The sequence below is a fragment of the Moschus berezovskii genome, chromosome 1 (assembly GCF_049115385.1).
Source record: "Moschus berezovskii isolate FMDL1 chromosome 1, NW_MosBer_1.0, whole genome shotgun sequence".
In the NCBI taxonomy this organism is placed as follows: Eukaryota; Metazoa; Chordata; class Mammalia; order Artiodactyla; family Moschidae; genus Moschus; species Moschus berezovskii.
Window position 1 is genome coordinate 19029392 of NC_142460.1, and position 11394 is coordinate 19040785.

General features: G+C 47.6%; 1 protein-coding gene across 2 annotated transcripts in view; it reads right to left on the reverse strand.

Annotated features, from left to right (window-relative positions):
• CLIC6 (CLIC family member 6) overlaps nt 1-10496 on the reverse strand; it is a 55447-nt gene extending 44951 nt beyond the window's left edge. Inside the window, exons 1-2 of one of the 2 annotated variants that reach the window (XM_088834939.1) lie at nt 10005-10496; nt 9240-9857 (exon numbers count right to left, since the gene is read on the reverse strand). In XM_088834939.1, the coding sequence (XP_088691065.1) occupies nt 9240-9857; nt 10005-10496 (1110 nt within the window). Of the gene's footprint in view, nt 1-9239 lie in introns of both variants that reach the window. The other variant, XM_055417294.2, reaches the window with a different exon arrangement.
• Nucleotides 10497-11394: the final 898 nt, after the last annotated feature.

Consider the following 11394-nt stretch of genomic DNA (forward strand, 5'->3'; position numbering starts at 1 on the left):
AAGATCAAAGGGATATACCTTTACATTTTCAGGTGGAGCAGTGTGGGTGTGAAATGATGATACTATCTATACATTTTAAACTTTGTTTGAACAGGAATTCTAACAATGTAAGTAAGAGTTTGATCCTGAAAGGATGTGTGCTTGATAAAATGTAACCTACTAATTAAAAAGGGAGAAAGTTAAGATTTTAAATACCTAATCCTTCAGGACTTAAGTTAGAGAATAAAAAGAAAACAGAGCATTTAAACATTTCAGGAAATGAAGTTTCTAAGAGTGCTGTCACAGCCGATGCTTTGTTTTCCCAAGTATCCATTACAAGAAATTACTAAAGCAAAAAGGATAAATTACTCCAGTACTAATAGTCAAAATAGACAGGGGTCTAACCTCCTTAATATAAAAATCAGGAAGAACAAGACCAAAAGGCAATTTGAAAAATGAGCAAAGGACATAAGCAACAAAGGCTAGATCACAGAAGAATAGATACTAATGGTTTTTAAATATGTAAAATTAAACTCAGTCTCATGCACATGAAAAGAAATGTGAGTTAAATGACAATGGATCTCAGTTTTCACTTCTCAGATTCAAAATGTTAGGGAACACACTGAGCAGGCAAAGATGGGGAAGCAGACACAACACGCATGGCGTGTCAGGGGAGCATTGTTTGGCATAACCTCTTTGGAGAGGAAAGTTAATAAAAGTTATCAGAATCTTAAATACACACATCCTTCTTCTTAGCAATATCATTTCCAAGAATTTAGGTTCCATATATGATTATACATCTTTGGATGGATTTTCACTACAGCACTGCTTATCACATGAGAAAGGGGAAACTACCTAAATATCCAACAGTGGCAAACTGATAGTAGAATACACCCACTATGAGAAAAATGCAAAATGTTAACAAGAATGTGAGGCAGCTACAGGCACCAATGGGGAATGATTTACAAAACACGATGTTAAGTAAAGACAGCAAGATGCAACCAAATGTATTTCCGGTGTACTACTTTTCATGGCATCTGGTCCCATCCCTTCAAGGCAAATAGATGGGGAAACAGTGGAAAGAGTGAATGACTTTATTTTGGGGGGCTCCAAAATCACTGCATATGGTGAATGCAGCCATGAAGTTAAAAGACACTTGCTCCTTGGGAGAAAAGTTATGAGCAACCTAGACAACATATTAAAAAGCAGAGACATTACTTTGCCAACAAAGCCATGGTTTCTCCAGTAGTCATGTATGGATGTGAGCGTTGGACTTTAAAGAAAGCTGAGTGCTGAAGCATTGATGCTTTTGAACTGTGGTGTTGGAGAAGACTCTTGAGAGCCCCTTGGACTACATGGAGATCCAACCAGTCCATCCTAAAGGAAATCAGTCCTGAATATTCATTGGAAGGACTGATGCTGAAGCTGAAACTCCAATACTTAGACCACCTCATGCAAAGAACTGACTCATTTGAAAAGACCCTGATGCTTGGAAAGATTGAAGGCAGGAGGAGAAGGGGATGACAGAGGATGAGATGGTTGGATGGCATCACCAACTAAATGGACATGAGTTTGAGTAAACTCCTGGAGTTGGTGATGGACAGGGAGGCCTGGGGTGCTGCGGTTCAAGGGGTCACAAAAAGTTGGACATGACTGAGCAACTGAACTGAACTTTTCGTGAAAAAACAAAAGGTGTAGTATCTTAAAATATTTTATAAACTTCTTTGGCCTTCTCTTGAAAAAGTGGAGTTGAAGTACTTCCCTGGTGGTCCAGCAGTTAAGATTCTGTGCTTCCAATAACTGGGGTGTGGGTTTGACCCCTGGTTGGGGAACTAAGATCCCACATGTGGTATGGGCAAAACAAATAGCTTCTAAAAAATCAGTTCAGTTCAGTCGCTCAGTCGTGTCCGACTCTCCGCGACCCCATGAATCACAGCACGCCAGGCCTCCCTGTCCATCAACAACTCCCGGAGTTCACTCAAACTCATGTCCACAGAGTCGGTGATGCCATCCAGCCATCTCATTCTCCGTCGTCCCCTTCTCCTCCCGCCCCCAACCTTTCCCAGCATCAGAGTCTTTTCCAGTGAGTCAATTCGTCGCATGAGGTGGCCAAAGTATTGCAGTTTCAGCTTTAGCATCAGTCCTTCCAATGAACATCCAGGATTGATCTCCTTTAGAATGGACTGGTTGGATCTCCTTGCAGTCCAAGGGACTCTCAAGAGTCTTCTCCAACACCACAGTTCAAAAGCATCGATTCTTCGGCGATCAGCTTTCTTTACAGTCCAACTCTAAAAAATAAGTAAATAATAAAAGGTAAAGTTGAATTCCACTCTCCTTGAAGCTAGACTTGGACTACAGTATAAGACATAAATACAGTGTGTGATTTCTCAGTTGCTGTGCTGTCAGTCAGTCATGTCCAGCTCATTGTGACCCCCTGGAATGTAGCCTGCCAGGATCCTCTGTCCATGGGAATTTCCCAGGCAAGAATACCAGAGTGGGTTGCCATTCTTATCTCCAGGGGATCTTCCTGACCCAAGGACTGAACTCACATCTGTTTCATCTCCTGCACTGGCTTCTGAAACAATATCATAAAAGGCTTCCTCTCTTGGATCCATGTTCTGGGAAGAGCCAGATGCCATGTGGTGAGGACACTAAAGCAGTACTGTGGAGAGTCCAGGTGATGGGCAAGTGAATCTCTTGACAACAGACATGAGTCATCCAACCCTCACAGAAGTGGATCCTCCAGCCCCAGTCGGTCCTTCAGATGAGACCACCGCCTTGGCCAACATCCTGGCTACAACCTCATGAAGGAGAACTACCCAGCTTAAGCCACTCTCAAGCTTATGACACACAGAAACCTTGAATAGTAAACATTGGTTGTTTTAAGGTGCTAAGTCTTAGAGTAATATGTTACACAGCACTCAGTAACCAATGCAGTGAAGATATTGACATATATGCTTGAATATTTGCAGAATATCTCTAGGGAGAAAACAGAGACTGTGCCTCAGGTGTGAAAGAAAACATTTTTGATCATACTGTATCTTTTTATGTTTATGTTTTTATTATCCTAATGTATTATCTTTTCTTTAAAAAGATACATTTAACCAAAGAACCTCATAGATTCCATGAATGGCTGAATTGTGCATAAATATCTTTAGCCTCCCTAGTTTAAACTCTTAAAAAATTTAATTTATTCCACTTGTGAAATAAAACTGAAGTAAATAGTAAAATACAAGTTGAAATATTTTATAAAATATCTCCCCCCCAACTCTGCCCAGATACAGAACCCACTTTATAAATCAGCACCCTGTCAGAAAAAGAGCAGAGAAAATTAATGATGGAAAAAGAGAATTAGAAGATTTAAATATCTACCTCCCTGAGTCTCAGATAAAACTTTTCTTGGCTGAATATCACAGGAGCTCAGAAAATGGTTATGGCAAAGCCAGCCTATTTTAGAAAATCTTGAAGAATTTGTGCTAGGGATTATCCAAGCATCTGTGTCTCTGTGTGACCACAAATATAATTAAGTCCATAACTCTTTAGTTACCACTCTACATGCAGGTCCTCTGTACATGCTTGAATAACCCCCACTCAACAGGATCCCACTTTCCCTTCCTCTCCAGGTGACCATTATGTGCCAGACTACATTGCCTACATGGAGAAGATTGACTATGGCCCTTCAGCAAGGGGCCCTGGACTGAGCAGTGGGGAACAGAGCTTGAATCCAGCAAGGCACCTTGAACCAATCATCCTTCCATCTGACTATTTACCTTCCATTACCAAGAAGAAAGCTGAGCACCAAAGAATTGATGCTTTTGAACTGTGGTGCTGCAGAAGACTCTTGAGAGTCCCTTGGACTGCAAGGAGATCCAACCAGTCCATTCTAGAGGATATCAATCCTGGGTGTTCATTGGAAGGACTGATGCTAAAGCTGAAACTCCAATACTTTGGCCACCTCATGCGAAGAACTGACTCATTTGAAAAGACCCTGATGCTGGGAAAGATTGAAGGTGGGAGGAGAAGGGGATGACAGAGGATGAGATGGTTGGATGGCATCACTGACTCAATGGACATGAGTTTGAGTAAACTCCGGGAGTTGGTGATGGACAGGGAGGCCTGGTGTACTGTGGTCCAAGGGGTCGCAAAGAGTTGGTCATGCCTGAGCGACTGAACTGAACTGAACCAAAAAAATACAGATGGAGGGCCTCCCACAATCCCTCTGCTGTGCCAGGTGGTGAGGACACCCCCTGAATCTCACTCAAGGGCATGTGCTGTGCTGTGTGTGCACACGTGTGTAAGAGGTTAGCAAAGCACCTGTTCCCATCCCAACTAATCTTGTATGATTTCAGACGTAACATGTAAGGGGATGACAGAGGACGAGATGGTTGATGGCATCCACTAATGACTCAATGGGTATGAGTTTGAGCAAATTCTGGGAGATAGTGAAGGACAGGGAAGCCTGGCGTGCTGCAGTACATGAGGTTGCAAGAATCGGACACAACTGAGTGACTGAACAATCACAAAATGTGTAAGCAAGAGGCATAGACACTCAGAAAACAAATGACCAAAAAATGGCATTGGGGGGGGTGGGGGTTAAAGTTACAGAACTGCATTTTTGCTCATTTCCCTTTTGAACACAAAATTCATATTTGGTTATGGAAATAGTATCTCCCTTTTAAGCTCTTTGGACACCAAACCCCCAGAGAGGTCTCAGCCTGCTTGCTCCTGGAGAAAGATGCACAGAGTCCACCAGATGTTGGTCCCAACAGACCCCTTCCCCACTTCCAATCCCCATTCAATGTGACAATGTTAGGACAACTCAGTTTACTTATCTATTTAGGGGGGCAGCATCTCTCAGAGACAATGCTCATTCAAAGGTCATGACTTGAATTCTACTTTGTTGCACTCAGTTTCACCTCCCTGGAGAATCTAAATATAATGGCAAATACAAGTTTCCAAGCTCAGCAGTAGCTGTGTATTAGTCGTTAAATGCATGGTGTCCAAAACATAGTTTAAGAAATTCTTAGATTCTGGTCCAGGATTAGTCACTTGCCACATACATTAAGGTTTTTTAATTAAGTCATGTGAAATTTGCTAGGAAATCCATTTTTTAGACTATCCCACCCCTGCTGCATGTGTGCTCAGTTGTGTCCGACTCTTTGAGATCCCATGGACTGTAGCCCACCAGGCTCCTCTGTCCATGGGATTCTCCAGGCAGGAATACTGGAGTGGGTTGCCATTTCCTTCTCCAGGGCATCTTCCCAACCCAGGGATCGAACCCATATCTCCTGCATTGGCAGGCAAATCTTTCATCAATGCACCACCTAGGAAGACCTATCCCATCCCTGGACTCTGCATCAAAGTATTAGAAGAACCAAACCTGCAAGGAAGACTTCCTTAGCTACTAAATCCTCTGTCTCTAAAGTCCTTACTTTACTCCACGGCGTTAGTATCTTGTTTGTCATTTGTTCTTACTATGTTAGTGTGTTATTATGTTGTCATCCTTTCCTTTGTGAATAACGAAGAGAAGAATTTTTGTTTCTAAAGACATTGCAGGGTTACCCTATAATTTGATAAGTAATTATCACCTCTTTGAGAAAACAAAACTAAAAATTAGATGATCAGCAATTCATTTACCATACAATAATTCAAGGAGGATTTCCAGTGGCCTGCTTTATACATTCATGGCTCTTTTACAACCAAGAATACATTCTTGCATAAGTACAGAATAAAATAAAATGACAAAGAAATAGAATGACAATTCTCACCAAGATAGTTAATATAAACTACCAGGTGGCTAAATTTAGAAGCACATCTTATTATTACATTTTACTGTATCACATGTCATTACTTTCTGATAATCAGAACATCTATTTGTCACCTATACATTTTAAAAATATGAATAAATATAAAAAATTTCCCAAATAGAATGAGACCTAATTAACTTAAAACTTTGTTTAAAAAACAAAACAAAACTGTGTTTACTAGGCTCTTGTGAAGGCTAGGGGAATGGTTAGAGGAACATTGCAGTATTATCCTTAAAGAACAGTTCTGTGAAATTCACACTCCAGTCATGGCATCGAAAACTCACCAACACACTGGCCCCTGACGTGTTTACAAAACCTAGATGGTCAGATATCCACTATGGAATACAGCATCCAGATAAAGTGCAGCCCAAAGAAGGAGCTTCAGTTCAGTTCAGTTCAGTCGCTCAGTCGTGTCTGACTGTGCAACCCCATGAATCACAGCATGCCAGGCCTCCCTGTCCATCACCAACTCCCAGAGTTCACTCGAACTCATGTCCATCGAGTCGGTGATGCCATCCAGCCATCTCACTCTCTGTCATCCCCGTCTCCTCCCACCCCCAATCCTTCCCAGCGTCAGAGTTTTTTCCAGTGAGTCAACTCATCGCATGAGGTGGCCAAAGTATTGGAGTTTCAGCTTTAGCATCAGTCCTTCCAATGAACACCAGGAATGGTTAATTTTGGCAAAGAAATCCTATTCTGAACTAATTTAAGGATTCTAAACCAAGTATCACAAACTCAAGAGATAAAACAGACTAAAGGGCTTTTGCTTGAGTTTTGCTTTCGGATTCGTTTTTCAAGACAATGATTAGAAGCATGAGAAGAAAGTGAGATGTCTTAACAATCCTATGGGACACATCCTAAGTGACCCTTAGAAGTTGCATCAGGCAGTAGTTGCTTCAAAACCAGTTTCACTGTTTGGAGGCCCATTTCTTACTTTAACATAAGGAAAACAACTGAGCACCCTGCCAATCGCTGGAGTCAAACATTCTGGGTAAGCCATTCATGACATGCCCGCTTGCCTCTGCCTACACAAACTACTCTAAGCAGAATCTGAGAAAACAACTCGTTTTTACTTTCATAATATTCTTCTCCCCCAGAGAATGGAAGTAATTGGGTATCTAGAGGTATTTTCCCTAAAATAAAATAAAATGGCAGGGATGGAATGGAAAAGGGACTATCCCCATGCAAAAATCAATGAAAGTTGATCAGAACTAGCAGCTGTAACAAGAATTCACACTTATACCAGGCTTATTTCAAGTCAGGTACTGTTCTAAGTAGAATCTTATCTTGAATCCCAACAACCTCATAGGGTAAGTACTATTGTTCCTGTTTTATCCATAAACAATGAAGGCACAGAAAGGCTAAGTAACTTGCCCAAGGTCACACAGTAAGAAAGAAGCAAAGCCAGGATTTGGCCCCAGCTCACTGGCTCTTAAGTCTGTGCTACTGATCATTACAATATACCACCTCCTACAGGCAGCCACCAGTTCACACACACCATCCATTTCCAGACCTGTGCTCCACACTGGAGACAGCATACAGAGGGTACTGTGAGGGGAGCTTCGACAGAGGGGTACCCAAACCAAATCAGGCTTGGGAAAGTCTCCCCAGAGGAGATGATGGCCACACTGAATCCTGGACACAAGCAGATAACCAGGCATGGCAGGAAGAAAGAGATGAAGGGGTAGAAACTTGATTCGGGTACAGCACATGGAAAATTTCAAGGCAGGAAAGAACGTGGTTCTCCCAAGGACCAGTAAGCAGTTTAATTTGGCGGCACAGTGGTACCAAAAGGCGGGAGTGAGGGGGCACCCAGGCAATGCCAAGAGACAGTAATCACATCCCGAAGAGCCTCGTGATCTGGCTAAGGAGTGGGGATTTATCTGCCATAAACAACTGAGGAATTTTATACTAGGAAACAAAATGATCAGATTTTTTCTTCCTTAGCTCACTGGCTATGACGAAGGACTAGATTGGAGAAAACCAAGGATGGAAGCGGAGTCCAGTTAGGAAACTGTGTTTCCAGGCTGTAATGAGAGACTGGTATCCTATATCCCAGCGAACAGAGCCAGGAGGAAATTTCTTAAACCAAGGAGCAGAGCTGGGACACGCACAGCAGCGTCGTGTTCAGGTTCCCCCTCCCCTAACTCCCCTGAAGTCTTCGTGCTCCAGGGATCCTCCTTGGGGTTTGTACCCTCAGATTATGTCCCAATACATGATCTGAAAATGTCTCAGCATCTTAAAAATTGCTCCGAACAACACAGTGAAGAAATACAAGCCCGTTCTTCCCAAACTCTCTTGCCACTAAAAGAATTCTTGAAATTCTAATCTTAATCATGTTGGGAACTCTTTTTTCCCTTATTTCCTTTTTTTTTTTTTTTTTTCAGTTATTAAAATTTGCTTACATTTCTCTCAAGGAGGTTGGGTCATAACTGGCCTCTATAAACCTGGAAATATTTTGCAAGGATTATGATTTAACATACAATGCATTCTTGACCTTATTATCTGCTACTTTCCCAGTCTGGCCAAAGGTCTTTGGGAAGAGCTTTTTCAACAAAAAAGCTGCTCCTGGATCCTGGTCCTTATTTTTGATGCCTTATAGGAATCCCTATTTAAACTCAAAACTACCTCACTTGTATCTCTACAGAATCTTTGTCCTCTTTGACGTAAGACTGAAAATAAGACAAAGAAGCAGACGATGGTTATCAGCATATTGCATGCTTCTTAAAAAAAATGCTAAAATGTTCCATAAATATTACCATATTTAAATAAACTTCCATTTTCCTCCCAAACATACGTTATTGATTCTCCCAAAATGAAAGAGGTTTGGGGAGTTGAAAATTCGGGCCAGCTCTGGGCCTCTGAGATTTGAGTCCTAGTATACAGTTTCACATTACAACCTGTGAGCATTTTTTCACTTTAAGTATTAGCGTTTTCTTTGGCAGAAATTGTTCTGAACATCAATAGGGCTTGTCGGGGATTTGCTTTTGTTCTGTAGGTTCTTTGAGAACCTCCAGACTAGAAGGGCCAGTTGGGATTTTCAGGACAAAAGCCAGTGGGATGCTGGACTCACCTCCCACCACTCCATCCCAACCTCTTTGTTTCCAAACCCTCAGTTCTTCCCCATCACATTCCTTTGGATTTCCCTGGCTCGGTGGAAAAAAAATTCCTCCTGCCAAAGCAGGAGACGTGGGTTCGATCCCTGGGTGGGGAAGATCCCCTGGAGAAGGAAATAGCAGCCCACTCCAGGAGTCTTCCCTGGGACATCCCATGGACAGAGGACCCTGGAGGGCTAAAGTCCATGGGGTCGCAAAGAGTCGGGGACAGAGGGTTCGGTGACCATCGGGAGCAGAGAGCATGACCCCTGCGCGTCCCTCTGGGATCAGCTCTGAAAAGACACGACTGAGGGTGCTGGGAGCGGGCGTCCCGGGAGTTGCGGGAAGCCAGGTTTACCTTCACGAAGAGGGTGATGTCGTGGTCCTGCCCCGGGGCCCCCTCCTCGGACGCCTCGCCGTCCTCCTGGCCGCCGTTCTCGGGCACTGTCCCTCCGCCGCGTTCAGCGCTGCGCTTGTCCGCCAGGTGGTTGCTCAGGTCGGCCTGGGGCTCCCCGACCTTCTCAGGCCGGATCGCCTCGCCATCCGCGGTGCTGTCGCGGGGCTCCTCCTCACCCCCGGCCGTGGCCTCCTCGCCTGGCCCCTGGGGACCCCGCTCCGACCTCTCCTCTTCGGCCTCCTCCGCCTGCCCCGGGGGCCCACCCTGGTCCGCGTCCTCGCCGGCCTCTGCCCTTGAGTCCCCTGGGGCCAATTCCCCCGACTCCCCTCCCTCGGGGTCGCCCGTCTCCTCCGCTGAGCCCCGAGGCCCCCGCGCAAGCTCCCCGGGGGTGCACCCCGCGCTATCCGCCGCTGGGGCCTCAGTCCCCTCCGCCTGCGAATGGGGGCTGCGGTCCCCTCCTTCCTGGGGATCACCCTCTGCGCCCTGCGCTCCTGCCGTCGGCACCCCGACATCAGTGCCGGCCCCCGCTGGCCCCCCGACATCTGTGCTATCCGCCACCGATTCCTCGGCTCCCACGCTCTCCCCCGCCGGCACCTCGGCGTCCACGCGGGCCCCCACCGACCCATCGGCGTCCACGCTGCTCCCCACCGACTCCGGGGCGTCCACGCGGGCCCCCATCGACTCCTCGGCTACCATGCTTTCTCCCACCGACTGCGGGGCGTCCACGCGCGCCCCGGACGCCCCAGGCGCGCTACCGGCCGGCTCCCCGGGCCAGCTCCCCGCCTCTTCCTTCGCGTTCACCTGCGCCTCCCCGGGCTCCCTGCCCTGCGTGCCCGGTCCGGGGCTCGCCTCCTCCTCAGGCTCCGCGCCGCTCGTCTGTCGCTCTCCCTCGCGGGCGTCCTCCCCTGCCTCGGCCTGGCTCTGCGCCCCGCTCGCGCCCCGCGTCTCGGCTCCCGGGCCCCAGCCGGCGTCCTGCTCCGGCCCGCCTGCTCGCCCTCCCGCCGGCCATGAGCCTTCTCCTTCGGGCTCCGCGGCTGTCGCGGCTGCGGCCGCCCCGTCGCCCCCCGGCGCCTCCGCGGGGCCCTCTCTAGCCTCCTCTCGCTGAGCCTTCGGGCCGACGGCCTCCGGCTCGCCCCGCCTCTCCGCCTGAAGCGCCGGGCCCCCGGACGGGCTCCGAGGACGCGGGACGCCCCCCTCCAGCTCAGCGACCTCGGCCATGGCCGCAGATCCCTGTCTTGGACCGGAGACACTTCCTGGACTCTGCTGAGGAGCCGGTTGGCGCTGGGCGAAGGCCACGGCTCCCGGGACCGCTGCGCCCCCTCGGAGAGGACGCCCCGTGCTCCGGGCTCGGGCGGCCCCTGAGCGGTGCGTTGGACGCGCGGGGCGAAATCCTCTCACCGCAAGACTTCGCGCCCCTTCTCCCCGGCTTAAGCTTTCTGGGTTCTTTCACCGCTCCTGTTTCTCCCTGGTTCCGCGTCTGTTTCCCACCTGGACCCCTAATTCCGACCTTGGTTCAGTGGAAAGGCGCCCGCGGGGGTGCAGTGCGCGGCTGGGGAGGACCGCGTAGCGCCTGCACCCGTGGAGGTGCCTGGCTCGGCGTTCAGAGGTTGACCAGGAGTGTCCGGTGCCACCTCCATCCCCCTCCCCGGGGCTTGGGCGGGGTTTGCATCCCCTCCGTTCCCCCTAGGTGGGTGGCCTGAGAGCCTGGCCAATGACAGCCTTTCTTGCGGCCCTTGTGGATTTCAGTGAAAAGACTGATCCTGCCGGCAGCTTGCTTTCTGGAACTGCTTCAAGTTCCAGAGCCATTAAAATCACCCCCAGACGCCCAAATACCTAATCCCCACTTTCCCAGGAGTCAAGTGTTAAACTTCAGCAGCTGCGCAACTGCAGGTGCCCCTGTAATGCCTCAGTGCCCACGAGCAAGGTGGATACATCCTGGAAGAAGGAAGGCAAGGCGGCACCCCTTCCTTCCGATTTCTGCAGGGCCCTACTGAAAAGTTCCAGAGGCCCCGATATAGAAGGAAGAGGAGCTGTATCATGCAATCAATCGTATAATTCTGCGTCTTTCTTTGATTTTCTGCAATTTAAAATGCATTATTTCTAGCTCTGGTGGTTC